Source organism: Sciurus carolinensis, chromosome 7 (genome assembly GCF_902686445.1).
Source record: "Sciurus carolinensis chromosome 7, mSciCar1.2, whole genome shotgun sequence".
NCBI classification, from domain to species: domain Eukaryota; kingdom Metazoa; phylum Chordata; class Mammalia; order Rodentia; family Sciuridae; genus Sciurus; species Sciurus carolinensis.
In genome coordinates, this window is record NC_062219.1 from 3,753,479 (window position 1) to 3,775,455 (window position 21,977).

A 21,977-nucleotide genomic window follows, 5' to 3' on the forward strand; every position below is an offset into this window, starting at 1 on the left:
AAATTATTTGATGTCAGTAAGGGAAAATGTTTAACAAAAGAATTCTTTATAAGTCATTTTTAGATTTGTGATTTTAGCACACACTTTATAAAACTATTGAAAGCTATGCCAATAAAAAGTAGGAAAACCGAGCTGGGTTGTGACTCAGTGGTAGAGCGCTGGCCTACCATGTGTGACGCACTGGATTCAATCCTCAGCACCACATATAAATAAATAAAATAAAGATCCACAACAACTGAAAAAAAATTTTTTTTTAAGTAGGAAAACATTGGGAAGATTGGAATATAACAACTTTTTTCTATTGTGCTAGATTTTAAAACCTTGGAATTTTTTACTAGTTAAATTATGTGAGCATAACAGCATAAAATATGGAAACAATTCAAAACCAACGTGATACTCAGAACCTTAACCAATTCAGTTATCTTAATGCCCCACATGGGGGATTGGTAAGGTGACTCTGCATCTGTTAGGGTGCGCAAGTGACTGGTGAGACTTCCTTTCCAGTCAGGCTGCGGGAGAAGGCACTTGTGCTGGGTCAAGATGAACCGGGAGCCGGTGTGAAAGGCAGACTGTGCCTGGAGAGTGTCTGCCCGCTCCGTGGAGACCTCCCTGAGCAGTCCCTGCTCTCAGCAGGCGCGGCCTCAGCACCCAGGGCCATTCCTGTTTGAGAACACAACTTGACATGCATCCGTCTCCACGGCCATTGTACCTTCCCTCTCTTGGTCATTTCCTCTGCATGTGAGCACGACGCTCCTACTTTCACATTCAAACATCCCTGTGGTCTGTTTCTCCGTGTCTTAACTCTTCTTTGCAACACAACCCATGAGAGTTGCTGTCCAGTCTCTCTTCAAATCCTGTCTTCCCATTCTTTCTGACACCAACTCTGATCACACTTGACCAGTCTGTCCTTACCTTTCTTTGAATAGCCAGTCATAAATCCTGTTGACTCTGCCTAAAAAATGCATGTAGATTTTAATCATATTTTATAAGCATCTGTTGTTATTCTCTTGTTCTGGATTTCTATTACATTTTGCCTCAATTACTGAAAAAGACTTCTCACCCAGTCACTTTTTTACCTTCCTTGAATCTGTTCTTAATATAATTGTCAAAATGATCTTTTAAAAATGAAAATCAGTACCTAGCAATAAATCTAACAAAGGAGGTGAAAGACCTCTACAATGAAAACTATAGAACATCTAAGAAAGAAATTCCCATGTTCATGGTTAGGCAGAATTAATATTGTTAAAATGGCTATACTATCAAAGCAATATACAGATTCAGTGCAAGTCCCATCAAAATGCCAATGACATTCTTCCCAGAACCAGAATAAAAATTCCTAAAATTTATTTGGAAGCCAAATAAATTGCCAAAGCAATTCTAAGCCAAAAAAGCAATGCTGGACATATTACAATACTTGACTTCAAATTATACTACAGAGCTACAATAACAGAAACTGCATGGTACTGGCATAAAAACAGACACATAAACCAATGTGCATATAAAACAGACAAATCCACATAGATGCAGTCATTTGATCCTTGACAAAGATGCCAGAAACATACATTAGGGAAAAGGCAACCTTTTAAACAAATGGTGCTAGGGAAATTGGATTTCCATATGCAGAAGAATGAGACTAGACCCTTATCCTCTCACCCTGCATCAAATTCAACTGAAAATGGAGCAAAGACCTAGGAATTAGACTAGAAACTATGCAACTCCCACAAGAAAACATAGAGTCAACACTGTAGCATATAGGCACAGGCAATGATTTTCTCCATAGGACCCTTAAAGCTCAGGAAATAATGCCAGAAATTAATAAATGAGATGGCATCAAATTTAAAAGCTTCACAGCACAGGAAACAATTAGGAATGTGAAGAGAGAACCAACAGAATGGAAGAAAATCTTTTCCAGCTAGTCTTCTGATAGAAGATTAACATCTAGAATATATAAAGAACTCAAAAAGCAACACCAAGAAATCAATTAACCCAGTTAATAAATGGGCAAATGGATTATTTTATTTATTTATTTTTATGTGGGACTGAGGATCTAACCCAGTGCCTCACACATGCTAGGCAAGTGCTCTATCACTGAGCTACAACAGCAACCCCTGGGCAAATGAATTAAATAGACACTTTTCAAAAGAAGAAATACAAATGGTCAACAATTATGAAAATACGTTCAACATCATTAGCAATTGGGGAAATGCAAATCAAAACTACACTGAGATTTCATGTCACACCAGTCAGATTGGCAGTCATCAAGAATACAAAATAAGTGTGGGGAGGATGTGGAGAAAAAGAAACACTTTTACACTATTGGTGGGATTATAAATTAGTGCAACCACTATGCAGGTTACTCAAATGGCGAGGCATGGAACCACCATGTGACCCAGCTTTACCACTCTTCCATATTTATTCTAAAAGATGAAAGTTATCGTAACATATCAATATTTGCATACCCATGTTTATGGAAGTGCAGTTCATAATAACCAAGCTATGAAATCAGCCTAGGTGTCCCATCAGTGGATGAATGGATAAAGAAAACGTGGTATATACATTCATTGGAGTTTTATTCAGCCATAAATAAAAATGAGGCCGGACATGGTGGCACATACCTGTAATCCCAGTGGCTTGGGAGGCTGAGGCAGAGGAGGATCAAGAGTTCAAAACCAGCCTCAGCAAAAGTAAGGCACTAAGCCATTCGGTGAGAGCTGTCTCTAAATAAAATACAAAATAGGGCTGGGGATGTGGCTTAGTGGTCAAGTATCCTGAGTTCAGTCCCCAGTACCACCCCCCAAAAAAGAAAAGAAAGATGAAATTATGTCATTTGCAGGAAAATGGATGGAACTAGAGACCATTATGTTAGGTGAAATAAATCAAACTCAGAAGGTCAAAGATCATATGTTTTCTCTCATACGTGAAAGCTAGAGAAGCAAAGAGAAAAGAAAGGTGGGAGAGAATCTCATGAAAATCAAAGGTGGGTCAGTGGGGGAAAGAGAAGAGGGGGAAGGAGGAAGGGAGAGAAGGGGAGGGATACTGGCCAGAGTATGTCGTTGCATTATGTGCCTGTACAGATACGTAACAACCCTTCCCATCAGACGTACGAGGACAATGCACCAATAAAAGTAAGGGAGAATTTCACAAAGTGAGAGTCAGACGGTTAGTGAGAGCACCATAGCCATCCCCCTCACGAGGGCAGGAGCGCAGCTTGCCTTCACGCAGACGCCTGTCCCTCTGCTGAGCCTTTCTCCCAGCCCTCGCTTCTCTCCGTCCCGCTCACACCCTGGCTCACAGTTGACCACCTTTCCAGGCCTGTTCTGGCTCTTTTATTTAATACTCAGCCTGCCTTCCTCCATCCCCTCTAGTCCTTTTAAGACCTTCTCCATAGTTTGCCATTTCTTGCTTGCTGTATGGTTTACTTATTACTTATGATAGTGATAGCGTTGTTAGGATCGAGCATCGGTTGGTTTCACATGGAAGAGAGCTGAAGCTGCCCTCCAGTGAAGACCTGCCCCACCACAGTGCTTCAGAACATTTGATGCCTCCCGCACCTGTTCTCAGAGCTGAGCAGGAAGATTCAAGAATAATCAGACTGTCAGGTTCACATGCAGAAAAACAAAGGGGTCAGGAGAAGCCAGGCTCCCGAAGCTTGCAGCATCCCTGGGGTGCTGAAAGCGTCAACGGCAGACAGGAGCGAAGCGAGAGGGCGCAGGGCTCCTCTCCCGTGTCCTGTCTGAACGTCTCTGCTTATTTTGAAGCGTAAAGGACTGCTGATCGCCTGTCTGTGCCACGACCTGGACCACAGGGGCTTCAGCAACAGCTACCTGCAGAAGTTCGACCACCCGCTGGCGGCTCTCTACTCCACCTCCACCATGGAGCAGCACCACTTCTCCCAGACCGTGTCCATCCTGCAGGTGAGCCCGCCCACGCGCCTGCCCAGGGCCTCAGAGGTGCTTTGTCAGCTTGCTGGAAAAGCTGTTGTGGTATATTGTTTATAGTCAGAACTAACTGATTGTGTGGAACTTTTGAATAAAAAAGTCCTCCACAGAGATGTTGAATATATGTTTTTTCTTTTTTTAAATCTGCTTTAGATGTTGATGGACCTTTATTTTATTCATCTATTTATATGCGGTGCTGAGGATCGAACTCAGCGCCTCACACATGCTAGGCAAGCGCTCTACCACTGAGGCACGACCCAGCCCCGAATATGGATATTTTTCAATTACACTTGTTTTCCAGGTATTATGCCAATAATATATGATATTCAAAAGCGAATTTTTTTTCACATAGCTTAACTATATGAATTATCATATTCTTGAACCAGAATGTATTCAGCATCTTAAAAGTTAGGTACATTCAAGGTTTTTAAGTGTATTGAATTCCTATTTTCTTGCATGAGTGTCTTTATTTTATTGCTTTTAAAATGTTCCAGGTGATTGATCTAGATGATGGTAGATCTCACTTCAGTAAAAAGTTTTTATGGTTCTTCTTCCTTAAACCTTTTTTCTAAACCACACTGTAACAAGGTAGCTACTGTGTCAAGATAACTTGAATCCTAACACAGAGAATTTTTTAAATTATGATCTGTGTTTGGCTTAAGGATGGTGGACCCTATCTTCCCCTCCCACTGCCACACCTAAAGAAGGAAAAGGAGTCTGAATGGGCATTCTGATGTGGCGTGTCTGCAGGAGGTCTGGAGTTTCCAGAGTGGCCTAGCAGAGTGCCAGCAGCGACTCAGCAGTCGCTGGCCGTGGGCAGATCACAAATAGAAAGGCTTTTCCCCTCGGTGCAGGTTTTCTGTCTTGTGTAAGCCCCCAGGTTTTTACTTTCTCCCCTCAGCTTCTTACGGCTTCTCTAGTGCTCCTCGTTGGGCCTGAGTGTCCAAAGGGTTGGTGGTACTGCATGCTTAAACCTTAAAACCCAGCGAAGCTTAGCATCTAGGTACTGAGAAGGTAAGTCATGAAATCCCCGATGTGCAAATGCTATTCCGAATAGCCGCTGGGTGGAAGATATGCTAGATATGGAGTTATTTTAGTTATTTTCAATCTATAACCCCAGGTAGCTGATGTTGACTTGCTCATAGACGAGTTCTGTTCCTGAAAGCAGTATGTGATCATTGGTCCTCTTTTTTAAATGATGTATATTCGAGTAGATAAATGCATACATACAAGCACACTTAGAAACTTAACGAGGATAAAAAGGGTGTGTAGACACGTATGTAAGTCACACTTTTTGTATGTAGGTAAACACTGTAGAACTTCATTGCAGTTACATTCACTTTGACCTCACTTACTCATTATTTGAAGGTATTTTTTGTACAACTAGAAGGATAGATGCTGGAAATGACATCCATGCACCTTCAGTTAGAACTCACTGAATTAGCATCCTGTATCCTAAAGAAATTCAGATGTTTGATGATGGCAGTGCTTCTAGCAGTGTAATCTGAAATGAATTTTAATAGGTTCATAATGTTTCTTTAGAAAGCCTATTTAAATGTAATAGAATTAACTTTGAAGCAGGCCGGCATTGGAAAGCAGACTGCCACCAGACTAAAACTAACCCTGTGGTTGAGAAGTTGTGGGAAGTAGTCTGGAGCAGGAGCAGCCAGACCCCCGAGCTATTGCTGTCACAAATGAAGGTTCAGGATGGTGTGCTGCATTCCCATAAATCCTTGGTGACGTGGGGGTTCGCAGCGCCTGACGGGTGTTCCTAAAACAACTGGGACAGAGTAAAGGAACTCATGGTGGAAAACTAGGTTCAAACAGGCAAACCTTTGGCATCCAAAGTTGCTGGAGGAAAGCTTCCAGATATGGGAGATGGAATCAGTGGCCGGCGCGGACTCTTTGCTCTCCTGTTAGAGATGGTGAGGGGCTGCACTCCTGGTGAGGCGGGGCAGGGAGGAAGTGCCAGGCTTAGCTGCGGAGTCACGTGCAGAGCACCGCGAGTCTAGAAATGAGCCTGAACGCTGAAGTGACTGGAAGGCACGGGTGGCAGGAATGCTGGGAGGCCCCTTCGTGGGGCAGAGTGCTCGGTACAGCATTCCCTCTTGCTCTGAGAGCAATGTGATTATAAGGCAATGTGTGCTCAGGCTCCAAAAGGCTGGCTGCCTTCAATTTAGGGATTTATGAAGGACAAACAAGAGTCTAACAGTTAAAGAACAAAGCATCAATTAGAGGCAGTTTGTGATACAATTAAATAGCAATGTTAGAATTTGATTCTATACCATCTGCATAGCCAGATTAAACAAGATGGGCAGTTCAGTGGGAAAGGGTTCCCGCTCAGGCGCCCACAGGGCTGTGTGAGTGCTGATTTCCATTATGGCTTCCACTGTCACCTGCTGGGCAGTCTGGGCAAGCAGAGGGATACTCCTGGCCACCTTAGCAGCGGCCACAAGCAGGCAGGAGTCAAGTACCTCCGCCTCACTCACACACACAGCTTTCGGGCAGGCAGAAGAGCAGGGAGTGTCTGATGGTCACAGTGAGAAGGGTGTGGTGAGAAGTTCCCTGCTGAGGAAGCGGTAAGTCAGGAATAAATTAAGAAGTGTACAAGCAGAGAGAAGACAGACACATTCTTAGCTTTTGCTGCGCATCCTCTTCTCTCTTGGTTCTGCGCAACAGGGATGTCTTGCTGGTGAGCGAGCCCACCACTATGAGGGCATGGTGGACTTCAGAGACGGAGCTGTTGCTTAGTCTGCAGTGCATGCCCAAGCCCCTCTGACCACGCAGCCTCCTGAGGCCTGTCACCCACCCTTCCTACCTGACACTCCCATTTCAGGCTTCATGCTATTCTGCTTTTAATACCTTTTGCCCTCACCTCCCACCATTTCTCCAAGCCTGTCTCTCGAATTTATCCTCCAAATCTATGCTAAGGTGTTATTCTCCTGTTGAAGTGTCATCATAGCTCTCTGAAGCCTTAGGAATGAATTCCCAGTTTCCTAATTGATGCATAAGTCTTTTTTGAATGGCCTCTGCCTATTGCAGGACCACAGTATCTGACAGACTTTTGTAAATCCACCCCTTTCTGCAACCAGCTTCTTATTTTTTAGACTCAGTTTGGGCATGAACTCCTCTCGTGGAAGGACTTACGGAATCCTCATAGAGCAGGGCACAGCTTCGTGCCTCTTTTACTTGACCCCTGAGCATCTCGAGCATATGTATGTCTTAGATTTTTTTTTTTAATTTGTATTGAAATTTTCTGCTTTGAGAATAGCTTTTTAATTCCTTTGAATTGCAAATTGAGGAAGGCAGTTAGTGCCCCTTACTCATCTCTGTACCAACCTCTGAGTCTGTTGTTATGTGCAGAGATGGGAATGTGAAGGTAGAATACGGGTTTGGGAGAAGTCAGAGTGGGCAGAACAACTGGGCAAGGCATGGAGAGCAGAAAATGCAGGCTTTATTTAGGAGAAGGTGAGTGGCGTGTCTCCTCAGGGCAGAGGGCTCCCGGTAGTGGCCCAGCAGCAGAAGGCCAGCGAGATGCCTTCAAGTGAGATTCTTCTGTTTGGGCATTGACATCCAAGAAAGCAGGTAACTTTGTTGTCTTACCTAAAATGAACATATTTTAAACATTGTGAGAGAAGCATTATTATTGCTGTATTAGATCAATTTGATCAGTTTTCTAAATGAAATGTTACTGATCATTTTGAATATTGAAACTATCCTTTTTCTGTCTTTTGCCCTCTGTGAATACCCCATGTTAAGTTCTCAAAAGTCAAGTTTTAGAAAATGAACTAATTAGGAATATATAGTCTCATTATTAGATAATATTCTTATTAATCTTTAATTATCCAATGATTTTGAAATATGACCAAATTTCAGAAAGTTATCTATGTATATTTTCGGATCCCATGACTTTGTCATTACTTTTTATAGCAATAGTATTTATGTGTATCAGCTAGAGTCTCATTCTATTCTATTCTATTCTATTCCAATCATTCTATTTGTAGAATTTACCACTATCTGTTGGAATAATAGCAAAATTTTGCTTACATTCAACATGATCTTTACTAATAAACTAAAATATGTGACTCGGAGGCAGCTTACATCCTGTCCTTCTCTGCCAATGAACAGAAATGGTCTTTGACCATCAAATTCATTTGGGGGCATAGCTTTTTCTTCATTTAATTTTTCTTCCCTCTTTCCCTTAACTCTTCACTACAAAGTCATGCTGGTGGATTTTATCATCACCACCATCATCATTTTATCTATTGGGTATTTACTGTGAACCAGAAATGTGTTTTGTACGTGTTAATACATTTCATTTTTTTAGAATAACCCTATAAGATACTATTTTTGTTCATTTCCATTTTAAAAATAAGAATAATTTGCATCAAAGAGATTAAGTAACTTGTTCATTTGTCACATAGCTAGTGAGGAAAGGATAAAAAGCAAGAATTGTTTGTCCCCCAAAGCCTGTATTCTTAATCAGATACTATAGTGCCTCATAATCTGTGGTTTGAAGCAGTCAGTGATTGAACAGCAAAACAAGCACTCTGTGTTAAGTTTTAAAGGCATTGTGACGTGGAGTGCTTGTTGCAGAGTATTGTATCATCAACTTTATACTTTTCACTATTCGATTTGCCTTGGTTGTATACAAATTTTTGTGGCTTTCACCAAATATCATGATTTCTGTAGTCGCAGGAGCTCCATATCACATGCTGCTGCTTCTTCTGCTGTAGCACTTATGTCCTCTCTTAGGAAAAGCCTCCCATGTTCTCCCATATTCCTCTATCTAATTCAAACACAGAGAATATGCCACTCTATTTTAGTTGCATACTTATATCCTTACCTCTTCTACTATACTGTGAACTCCTTAGAGAATCAACTTTATTGTTTATAACCTTGGATATCGTAGGTATTAAACTACAATGTCCATATATAACATGGAACACTACAGACTAAATATCTGCTAAATAAATGAAGACAGATGGTAGGGTTTTCATTTTGGGTGGGAAGGACACAGCTGTGGAAAGAAAGAAGGGGTTCCTGATGCTCCAGCAGTGAATAGACCAGAGAAGGTGCTTAGAACTGTCATCAGGACTGGAGAGGCCTCAGGGAACATCTGTTCAGGTGGGTCTTGGGTGGCCTTTCAGCATCAGAACAATTTCAGCAGTGTTCACATTCTCTACCGTCTCCAGAGCTCAGCTGCTTTGAACATTTATAAACAGCCCACTTACATACTTCTGCAGAAATAAAAATTACCTGCTGTTCACCCATTTCACAGTTTTAAAAATATTCCTGGGTATAAAGAATCTGCAGTCTGCTATTTCATGCTTGATGTAATGCAAAGTAGTATCAACTAAATTAAATCAACATCAACTTCAAACTGTGTAACCTGAACTTAATAATAATAAACTTATCCATGATATATACAAGTATTATATTATTTGGGGGGTTTTATTATGTGTTAACTAATGTGAAATTGGAACTTTAAAATGATTTCTAGGTGCTGGTGACGTAGCTTAGTGGTGGAGCATTTGCCTAGCATGTTTAAGGCCTGTGTCTCAATCCCTAGTACAGTGGACAAAAAGACGGCATGGGTGATTTAGCAGTTGATCTTTCTGGAACGTTTGGTTGCTAGTATCTCCCTTCCTTAGTTTATTTTGGTAGGGAGCAAAATGCTAGATTATTTTAAAGAGGTAGTGGTACTACTTCCTGTTTGTTTACGTATTCATTCCATTTACTCTTGCAAAATGTCAAAGCCCTAGTTAGAGCTTTTCATTATAAAGGCTTCTACTGAACTTTTCCAAGGTGGTTTCCTTTGATGTCAAGAAGTAGTAAAGGGAAAAATGAATCTAAAGTAGCCAACAGAATACACAGAACCCTTAAAATGGATCTTGCTTGGTCTTGACTCACAGACACTGAGCATCTGATGAACATAAGAGTAGAGCACAGCGAGCTCAAGACTGAATTCATAGAACCCAGGCTTAGAATTTTTTTAAGAATTTCAACAGGATACTAGAATATTCTTATATATTACAGTTTAGCAGATTATTGTGTAAGTGTTGGGATGGAGGAAATAAGACACAAGCCCAGGTCCTGAAGCATGAAGTGTGCCAGGATGAGTCTCCGGAGGTGGCCTGCTGGGAGCATCAGCAGCGTCTCTCAGTGAAGTGAGTTTGTAAAGTGGCACACACAGGTCCCGAGGCTGTGAAGTGGCACACACAGGTCCCGAGGCAGGAAGGCGGAAGTAGAGGCCAGCTGCTTCACCAGAGTTACCATCGAGTCAAAGAAAGTGGAGTCTGAGCTGAACCAGAGTGGAGGTTTCCTTCCTAGAGATTCTACAACAAAATTGTTTCGAGTTGAGTTGCTAGGTCCTGGAGCTGGCCTCCTACCCAGTGCCAGATCCCCTCTCTGTCCCCAGCAGTCACCAGCCACCTGTGCTGGAATGTCCCACGCCCAGCATCTCCGGCACCCTCCTTGTGGGAACACGACCTGCTGAAGTTCCTCAGCTCACCCCAGCCTGTTGTCAGGGAAATACCTACAAGAACCGAGTCATTTGCAGTGTATGTCCACTTACGAGACCTCAAGAGCAAATCTCATAGAAACATTCTGATGGTTGAAAACTAGTGGTCACACACAGCTTTACCTCAGAATGTGAAGCACACAATGCCTTAGTGTGATGTCCGATTTTGTACAGAAGCATACTTTAATGATTTCAAGTTTGTGCTGTGTTTTATCAGTCAATAAATGTAGATTAAGTGAAATAAAAACCAGTTAATCATAGGGATATTGACCATTGATTAAAAAAATCATTAAAAATCGGTGAACCCACAAATTGAATACATCTTAATTGTCTCAGCATTGTTTTAGTTTGAACAAAAACTTTTACTAAAAATAAGTGCTTAAAATTCTCAGAGGAAGAAACTGTTGTGAAAAATTTCATAGGATGTTTCATAGTTAGAAGAAGAACTCTGAGATAAGAGAATGGATTCCGACCACCTCCGTCCCGGGGTGGCGGAGGGTGCTGTTGGTTCTCGCATCTGCTGGTTTGTGTGTTGTGTGGATGCATTGTTACCTGTAAAGAGTTTATGAGGTACAGAGAAACGTTAGACTGAGGTTAGGCACATTTTCTTTTAATAGAAGTTGATGGCTACTTCTTTGTGACAATATGCAGTGCACAAGTGTAAATAGATGCCTTTTGAAGCCCACTGAGTTCCAGTAGGATGTAAACCTTAAGGTTTTAAATTCACTTAACAGAATAAAACTTCAACCTAAATATCTTGCATTTTCCAGTACTAATACCTATCAGAAATATGCAAAAACTAGATCTATTTAAGCCCCTGGGGTTTTGTGGTAGTGAATGACATCTCTGGAGTTTAAATAGTTCTTTAAGTGGGAGCTTCGTCGCAGCGCACAGAGAAACCACAATGCCATTCCCTGGAGTCCGTCAAGGCTCCTTTTGCTTCCCTCAGTCGTAATTCTTGTGCCAGTGGCACTACCGATGCCGTTTAAACAACCGCGCGTGCCTGAGGCTGGAGCGTTGTGCTCACTGGTGTGTTCCTCTGTATTTCTCCACAGTTGGAAGGGCACAACATCTTCTCCACCCTGAGCTCCAGTGAGTACGAGCAGGTGCTGGAGATCATCCGCAAAGCCATCATCGCCACTGACCTTGCCCTTTACTTTGGGAACAGGAAACAGCTGGAAGAGATGTACCAGACTGGATCTCTAAATCTTCATAATCAGTCGCATAGGTAAAAATGATTTTATGTAGTTTAGAAGCCCAGAAAGTATTATCTGGAATTAATTGATATTTAAGAAGTGTAATTTGGCATAAGTTTATATTTGACAGAAGAAATGTAAGATAATTTGCTTTTCTGTTTCATGTGCATATTGTTTATTTTGGATACTTCCCTTTTTTTTTTTTTTTTTTTTTTTTTTGGTAAAATTTCTGATAGTGTACCGTTAGGATGATGGAGATGGAAATGGAAACTAGCCACTCGGAAATTGGTGCCTTTAAAGGAAAAGGTCTTGCCTTGAGTTCACCAGAGTGTGAGATTTGGCCATAGCTTCATAGGCCCAAAAGCCCATGAAGATAGATTCACTTTTCAGAATCCAGATCTTATCCACCAAGCTAAAGTGACTAATGTATAAGACTGGAATTTCATTTTATTGGTCTGCTAGCATGTTGACACACAAGGACCACAGTATTGGCAATTTTTGTGGTCAGAATCATTTAGGAAGCCAAATAACAATCATAAGTTTGTTGATGAACATGGAATCAGAACAAGTAAAATTAGATTCATTGTATCTTCTAATGGTATCAGGCTAAAATGGCCTGATTCTTTTTTATCTGAGGACCAACTTCTTGCCCAGTGGATTCAGAACTATATCAGATATGTTCTTCACAAATCTCCCACCCATCTGTGCGTCAGATCCAAGTTCATTGCTCATCTGCCTCCCTCCTTGGCAGTTGGTAAGTGGTTGCCAGCCACTAGCTTTTACTGCTGTTACTCCCCTGTGGTGGTTCCATGTCTGACTAATCCACCTCAAGTGGTGCCAGCTCTGTCATAGGCTTATGAACACGGTTTATGGGTTTGATGCCAGCCTGCTATCTTAGTTCACTAGCTTTGCGTGTCCCCTCTGTAATTCATTATATACTGGTCTTAACATTTCTTTCCAGGGCACAGACTCTGTTTTCCAAATTCTTAGAAGAAATTTATTCAGGCATCCCAAATGCAGCACATTAGTTTTACAAATGGATATAGATATAAAATAAAGTTTACCACTTTAAGAATAAATATCATTTTATTGACATCTTTGATTAAGCAGCAGTTGTTTGTGATTCACTTTACCTTCAAACAGATGTAATCAGATCTTTTAGAACCTGAAGCTTATATAATTTGGGGGACTTTTTTAAAGAAGACTAATACAAGACATCTTACTTTCACACAGAGCAGAGCCCCTCCCAGGACCACGCAAGTGGTCACCGCTGGGAAGGGCCTGAGTCCTGGCACGTCTTCTGCCTTCATCCACGTGCCACGTGTGCTCTGTCTTGTCTCCCACGGGTCGTGTGTGGTCCTTGCACTGGCATCTGGAGAAACAGGTTTCTGTTCACAGTTCTCTTTTTTATGACAGTTATAAGTTTAGGAAAGTATAGCCTTCATAAAGTATGTTATGGCTTCCTGAAACCCAAATGCTTCCTTTTATTCCTTGAACATATTATTTTTACTGAATTATTACAATAATTACAATTATCATTATAGAATAGAATACTTAGGCATCTAATTGTATAAATATGATTTTGTGCTTAATGCATATATATTTGGTGTTAGTATGACCTATCATATGGTTTTGTGTGACTAAGTAATTTTGACACATAATTTTAAACGTAATGCTTATTTGTTTTAACAATTCAGGATGTAGGTGTACACCAGGGACGGCATCATTAGCTACTCCACATTCCAATACCAGCTGCGTGTTTGCTGTAATGTCCCCCATGCACCTTGCTGCCTTTCCAAGGTGCGTGTGTGTGTTCAGTGTATACGGTGCATACTTGCTCACATGCTTTTCCTCTCACCTTTTTTTTAAAACAAAACTGTGATTATACTATAGTCACTCCTTTTTAGATTGTGTAACATTACATATGGAGTACTATATAAAAATATTTTCCATATTGATGGTCAGTATTTCCAGAATTTTGCATTATACATAATGCTGCAGAAACTCTGACTTGTGTAGTGTTTCTTACTGATGCTTTAAAAAGTATGTAATATACATTTCTAGAAATTTATGCATATATTAAGTTTTCTAAAAAAATTCACAATCCTTCAAACATAAGGGTGAAACACATTTCTCATTAACTATGCCATTCATATCGCTAATATTGCTTCCTGTGATGAACATATTTTCATGTTTATTTGTAATTTATTATTCCCAGTTCTGTGTATCTGTTCATAATGTTTGGTTATTTTTTGATGAGTTGTTTACTTTTAATATCATTTTACATTCTGCAATTTTACTGAGGATATTAAAATTTTCTGTGATATAACTGAAAATATTTTCTTCAGGTGATTTTCAAAACTTTTATTTAGATTTTCTTTTTTCTTTTCCTTTTTTTATTGTGGTACTAAGCGTCAGACCCAGAGCCCTGTGCATGCTGGGCAAGTGCTCTACTATGGAGCTGCATCCTCAACCCCCCATTTTCTGATGAATACAAAGTAATTTAGTTTCATGAAGCCAAATCTGTCATCATTTTTTTAATCAAATCTCACATTTATATAAATAGTATATAAACTTTTCTTCATGTATTTTTATAGTTTAAATTTTTATATTTATATTTTAAGTCTTCAGAAGTTGTATTTTTGTAGAAATTATTTATCCCTGATGGTTGAATTAAATCCCATTTAAAAACTTGGAATGGAACCACCATTTGACCCAGCTATCCTACTCCTTGGCCTATACCCAAAGGACTTAAAATCAGCATATTACAGAGAGACAACCACATCAATGTTCATAGCTGCTCAGTTCACAATAGCCAGATTGTGGAACCAACCTAGATGTCCCTCAATTGATGAATGGATAAAGAAACTGTGGTATATATATACAATGGAATATTACTCAGCCATAGAGAATGATAAAATTATGGCATTTGCAGGCAAATGGATGAAACTGGAGAATATCATGCTAAGTGAGATAAGCCAATCTCAAAAAACCAAAGGACGAATGATATCGCTAATAAGTGGATGATGACACATAATGGGGGGTGGGAGGGGTTAGTGTTAGGGTTAGAGTTAGGGTTAAGGAGGGGGGCAAGAATGGAGGAAGGAAGGACTGTATAGAGGGAAAAGAGGGGTGGGAGGGGTGGGGGGGAAGGGAAAAAAATAACACAATGAATCAAACAACATTACCCTATGTAAATTTATGATTACACAAATGGTATGCCTTCCCGCCATGTACAAACAGAGAAACAACATGTATCCCATTTGTTTACAATAATAAAAAAAAATCCCATTTAATGAATAATTAACTTTTCACTGAGTTGAATATATTGTTTTTATGCAAACTTGGGTAATTTTTTGACTCAAGCTATTTATTTCTAATTATTTAATCCTTAAATAGAATTACTGTTTTGATTACTGTAACCATGTCAAAATTTATATTGCATACCTAGTAAAATAATCCTTACCTTACATTTACTTTTCAAAAAAATTCATGGACTTTGTGACTTAATAAATGTATCTAGTGAAAGTTTTATTCAGTAATTTTCAAACTTACACAGACATAGAAATAATCTAATGTACACTCATACTCACTATCTAGATTCAAGAACTATTAACACTTTACCACCTTTTTCTACTTTATTTCTGTGCTATTCCAAAGTAACTTGTGTAGGACATCATGAACATTCATTCTCTTCATCATGGACATTTAAAAAAGAATATTCTGCTTCAGATTTTTTTCAATCAGAAATTTTCACATTAGCATTTTATTTATAGTTATGTTATATTTATTTATTTGTTTGAAGAGGATAGTATATTCTTTCCTCTAAAAACATGGTATGATATTTTAGCCATGAATAAAATTTCATATTTTGTTTATAACCCTTTTATAGATATTTTTGAAAAAAATTTATGGATTATTTTATAGCTTTTACCACTGGTAAATGTGATTTTTTTTCCTTTTCTAACTGGAAATACAGTTTCCAATATAAATAAAGTTAGGAATTTTTGCTTCATATGGTTTGAAACTTTTATTTGGTGCTCCCACATTTAGATTCATTGTCTTCTTGATCCTTTACCCTCTAGTCAGTGTGAATTTTTTTTTTTTTCCTGTTAAAGTGATGTGACATTAGATTCTGGTATTTTGTTTTTGTTATTGTTTCTTTAAGTCTGAAAGTGTGTCTCTCTTTCATATTGTTTACCTTTTCTTTCTTTTTATTTCATAATCAGCCTGACTAGAACTGCTATTGCATTGCCAAATATAAGTGACAAGAACAGACCTCCTTTTCTTGTTCCAGTTCTTAGGGGGAAAGTATCCAGTCTTTTGCCATTAAATATGGTATTAACTGCAGGTTGTTGCCGGGGTCCAGCCCTAGCAGGAGTCCATGGGTTCCACACTGGTAAACGGGGCGCTGGGAGACAGCGTCGGTGATGGATGGAGAGTGAAAGACACAGACTCTAGTTCTGGTGCAATCAATCCCACTTTATTCTGGGGAAGGCTGGGTTTATATACATTTTTCTTCAGGCTATAATGGCAGTCTTGTGGTTAATATTAAAGAAGTTTCCATAGCATAGGCAGAAAACAACAACCTAACAGATCATCCTTACCTAATCACAATTATTTTAAGAATATCTAACTACATTGATGAGCTAATACAATGTTTATTTCCTTAATATCTAAACTCTATGTGACCTAAGACTATTCTTATTATTCTCGCGGTTAAAGTGATAGACAAGTAATCTCATGTGACCATTTCTACTAGGTCCATCTGGTTAATATCTAAATTGCTGAGTTAAGGGTTACAAGAGGGCAGCGGTCCCAATGGTTATTGTGTGCCAACATTTATTATAGGGGTGACATATTCTTTGTAGGAAGGAAGGAATGTTGTGAAACCTTATTTTTTTACCTTACTACCACACATAAATAAAACCATCGTTAAAATTTAACCAGCCTGTTGGAGACAAAGGCAGATCTATAACTATTTTCTCCAGAGGCTTTCAGGGACTCATTACACGGTTGCAAAATTATTTTTAATTTTGTTAGTGGTAAAGACCCATTGTTTTTCAGATTGTAGGTAATATTTTCTGGAATTTTTGTTGTATTCCCCTCGTCCTCTTAAGCAATCTGTTCAGACTGAAATGAGTAATATATTATCAGAAAAACATAGCAGAAAAAACACCATGCTCCGGAGCAAAGCATCCGGCAATTCCTTTTAGGATGAGCCTTTGCAATCATCCTCCAGAGGATCTTTGTCAAGCACTGGATGGAATTCTGGATGCCCCCACAGGTTGTTCGCAAATGGATTGTACATGCTGAGAAAGTTTTAATTATAGTTGATTGAGTATTGTTTTCCATTATGAAATGTGAATGGATATTGGAATTTTTTTGAATGCTTTTGCCACATCTATTGAGATTATCAAGTGGATTTTTGCTACTTATTCTGTTAACATAGTACATTGCATTCAGTAATTTTCAGATATTAAGCCAATCTTGCATTCTTATGATGTCTTTTGTATATATTGCTGGATTTATTTCGATGGTATTTTATTAGTATTTTGATAGGACTTTTGTATCTATATTCAGAAATTATATTGGTCTGTAGTTTTTCTGTAATCTTTGTCTGGTTTTGCTATGAGTGCAGTATTATCCTCATACAGTGAGTTGGGAAGTATTACCGCCTCTTCTATTTTTTTGAAAGAGATGTGGAATGTCTATTAATTCATCTTCAGATGTTTGAAAAAAATTCACCAGTGAAGTCATCTGGGTCTAGATGCTTCTTTGTGAATATTTACTTATTGGATGATTTATTGGATAGAAACAGTTGGAAATTTAAGAATAGTATAGAGAGAAGTGACTCCTGACTAACAGGGTACAGCCAGTACACATGGTAGTGCATGTTTCTTATCAAAACAAGGAGAAACCTAAAACACTGCCAGCTCCACATCTCATGCCCATTAGAAACAGTCTTCAAAATTGAGGCTGACATAAATACATCTCATGATAAAATCTGGGAGAACTGTTCTCCACAGATCTGAAATACATGAAATGCTAAGAAAAAACTTCAGAGGAAATTGTGAGAATCACCAAAAGTGGTAAAGATTTGAGTAACTAGAACAGATTAATTGTTCTTTCCTTCTAATTTCCATAAATGTATGTTTTAAGCAGAAATAATACCATTCTAAGGTGATGTTTGTATCATGTGTAAGAAGTAAATAAGGAAGCAATAGCACAAAGGACAGGAACATAGATTTATAGTATATAAGCTTCTTATGTTTTTGATGGGTAAAGAGTGAAGTGTTAGGTGAAATCATATTAATTTTATGATTGGTGTGATGGGTATACATATTATAATCCCTAGAGAAATCAGGAAAAACAATAAAACTTTAAAATACAGAGGGATATTTACTAGTTACTTATTTTTGACTAGTAAAAACTATGCCTGATTAATCCACAAGGAGGCAGGACAAGAGGAAGAAGAACAGAGACAATGGGAAGATGCTAGGCTTGAACCCAATAAAACCAACAATTAATTTAAAAGTAGATGGACTAAATACCTGAATTAGCCAGAAATTGTCAAACCAAATAAAATGTCAAGACTTACTTCTATGTAATCTATGAGATACATATACCCTGTAAATACAAAGCCAATTTGAAGTTAGGTGATGGAGAAAAGATAAATCACGTGAAAAGCATCAAAAAAAATAAAAACTAGTGCGGCTGCATTAAAGTTAGACATGAGCAACATTGCCAGATATAAAGAGGGCCAATTTTCCACCAGTCCAAAATGCATAAGCACCTCCTAGCAAAGCTTCAGACACACCCAAGAAAACTGGCAGAACAAAAAGCATAAGAGGCATAACCAAAATCTTGTTAGGGAGTTTTGCTCCTCTTTAAGTGACTTTAAAAGCACTGTATTGGAGTTCTGCAAAGCTACTGGAGGTCTGAATATCATCAACATGAATTAACTTTTCTTTATAGAACATTGCAACTGTACAACTCAAATTCTTTCCAGCTGCACATGAAAACACAAGATAGACGCTGTGCTGGGATGTAATACAAATCACAATGAATTTTAAAGGAATGAAATCATAGAATATTCTTGGAATTAAATTAAAAACCACAATAAATTATCTATAAAAGCCCAGCTGTTTAGAAGTTAATTAGCACACTTCTAAAATAGCCTGTAGGTCAAAGGAGCAGTTACAAAGGAAATCAGAGATTATCTCAAACTGATAATGAAAATCAACTATATCCAAATTTGTAGGATACAGCTAAAACAGTGACAGTAATTTAAAGTAGCACTTTAAGCAGCTAGGAAATGAAAGCAAATTAAAGCCTAACTTGAAGTCAGTAAGTGTTTAAGATAGAGTTGAACAGTAAAACTTATAGCAGGCAAGAAAGGGAGAAAAGTTTAAATGCAAATAGTTGGTTTTTAAAAACAATTAAAATGGATAAGCATTGGTAATGCTAAATTAAGAAAGAAAATACCAATCATCCATATTAACAGGAAAGTGAGGATATCACTACATTTGGAAGACTTTAAAGGGATAATATAGTTACTACAAATAATATCTTGCTGGTAGATTTGAACTTTAGAGGAGATGGATAAACTGGATGAATTCCTTGAAAAATACAACTTACCACGAACCAGAAAGGAACAGAAAATATGAACGTGCCCTTAAAAGAAATTTAGTCTTAAAAGAAGTAAGCAAAAAGGCCTATCAGGGGTGGGGTTGTAGCTCAGTGGTAAAGTGCTCGCCTAACATGTGTGAGACACTGGGCACGATCCTTGGCACCACATAAAAATAAATTTAAAATGATATTTTGTCATCTACAACTAAAAAAAAAAAAAAATTTTTTTTAAATTTTAAAAACCACAGTACCATTAAAAAAAAAAAGAAAGAAAGAAAAGGCCCATCAGGGTCATAACTCATGTTAACACTCTGAAATTCTATTTTAAAAAGTCTGAAAAATCTTTTGAAAAGTGGAAAAGGGAACAATTCCCCATCTATTGTATGACTACTACATAACTCTGATAACAAAATCTTAACAAAGAAATTGCAAAAATACTTAAAGTCAGTTTTCCCTCAGGAACATAACCGCAAAGTTCACTGAAAACTATAAGCAATTCAGTCATATAAAAAGGACAATATATCATGATGAGTGATTTTTGGGGATTAAAACACTGATTTATGTAGCTCACCACAATAAAGGAAAGAAAAGGCACTACAGTTCCATTTCAATAAGTGCAGGAAAAGCATCTGACACAAGTTAGACCTCCACCGATCGGGAGACGGCCTCAACAAGGAGCACAGGGGAACTCATGTGACTGGTGGAGTTCATCTGTGAAGACACAGTGGGCCTGTGGCCACAGCGTGTGAACACACGTGTGAGGCGGGAACCAGCCGAAGGCTGCCCACTTCCACCACATCTGTGATGCTTCAGCCGGAAGTTCTACCCCGTGTACTACTGCAAGCAAAAGAAATTAGTGTGAAGATTGGAAAGGAAATCTAACTTTATTATGTTCCACTAGTGTTATTTAGAGATCAAATCCAGGACCTTGCATATGGTAAACAAGCACTCTACCTCTAAGCTACATCCCAGCACACATCTTTATTTTTAAATGGTAGACCATCTATAAAAACAAAAACAAAACAAAACAAAAGAACAAAACTCTTCAGAAATCTTCGAGAGAGACACCAGAATTATTAAGTGCATCTGGCAAGTTCACAGATTGTGTGGCTAACATTTATTTAAATAGATTCTATTTTTGTACATGAACAACTATCAACTAGAAATTAAAACTGGGCTAATGGTATAACTCAGTGATAGAGCACTTGCCTATCACGTGTGAGTTCATCAGTGCAAAATAAATAAATAAACCAAATCTATTTGCAATATCATTAAAATATGGCCTACTTGGGAATAAACTTAACAAACAATGTGCAGATCTCTACTAAAAATACAAAAATATTCCAGAGAGGGAATTAAAGATTACCTACATGTATGTAGAGATACATCATGTTTCAGTATTGCTAAGTTACAAATTACCTACAAATGTGTCTCCAAAAATGTAATCCTAGTCAAAATCTCTTTATTTAGAAATCGAGAAACTGAAAACAAGTCTATGTAGATAAGCAGAAGGCCTAGGATAGTTGAAACAATTTTGACAAAGCAAATATCAAATGTGGAGGACTTAAGGACCTCTTTGAAAACTTAATGTAAAATAGCAATATTCAAGAGAGTGTGTATTGGTGTTTGGATGGATAAATAACCTGGTGAGACAGTGTATAGAAGATTCCAGTGTCTAGGCTACTGATGTCCAACCAAGCTGTTAAGGTCATTCTTGAATTACTGGGCTTTCAGTTGGATTATAGATTTAAATTTAAAAGAAAAAATTATAAAATTTCTAGAACTAAGCCCAGAGGAAAAATCTTCATAACCTTGAATAGACAAACAGAAAAATCAGACCTGCAGATAAGCAGTGATAGATTGGAATTTGTTTTGTAAAAAGGTTGAGATTTTCAAACCATACCTTTAAGGAAATAAAGCCACAAAATATTGCAAAATGTTCTCTATTTTATAAAGGTCCTATATAACTCTTACAAGTCAGTAATAAGACCCCCAAGTAAAAATTACATGAAAGGCTTTTGCATAATTTATAAGCCAATAAACGAGACATTTGCTCAACATCTTTAATCATCAGATACAAATTCAAACCACATTGATACCCCACTGTACACACTAGAATACCCAAAATTGAAGATCAACCACACCAAGTATTGGCAAGGATGTGGAGCAACTCAGATATGCATTCCTGGTAGGAGTACTGAACTTAACACTGCTTTGGAAAGCCTCTTGGAATTGTCTTGGAAAGCTCAGTCTGTTCTTACCCTGTTGCCCAACGGTCACCCTTAGGTATTTACTGCTAAGAAATGGAGGCCTGGAATCACACCAAGACATGGACAGAAAGGCTTACAGTAGCACTCCTCCTAAATTATCCCAACTGGAAGATCCCGAATATCTAGCAATAAGTGAATGAGCAGACAGTTTCAGGCATGGATATGAGGAATACTGGACTATTCAGCCACAAAAATTATGAACTGCTGATTCACATGACAGTTTGAATCAGTTGCTAGGGATTGAACAAAGGGCCTCATGCATGCTAAGCAAGAGCAGCACCACTGAGTCACAGCCTAAGCCCCTACAAATACTACATTGAGAAAAGTGGCAAATAGCATTTTTATGAAGTTCTAGAATAGACAAAACAAACCAGTAGTAGAATTCGAGTCAACAGTCCTTCCTTGGCAGGGTGATTGA

At 38.5% G+C, this 21,977-nt stretch overlaps 1 protein-coding gene across 4 annotated transcripts in view; it reads left to right on the forward strand.

Annotated features, from left to right (window-relative positions):
- The window catches only part of Pde10a (phosphodiesterase 10A), a 289,793-nt gene that overhangs the window by 239,968 nt on the left and 27,848 nt on the right, over positions 1-21,977 (forward strand). For all 4 annotated transcript variants that reach the window (XM_047559021.1, XM_047559022.1, XM_047559023.1 and 1 more), the window contains 2 exons: positions 3,759-3,914; positions 11,517-11,689. In XM_047559021.1, the coding sequence (XP_047414977.1) occupies positions 3,759-3,914; positions 11,517-11,689 (329 nt within the window). The remainder of the gene's footprint in view (positions 1-3,758; positions 3,915-11,516; positions 11,690-21,977) is intronic.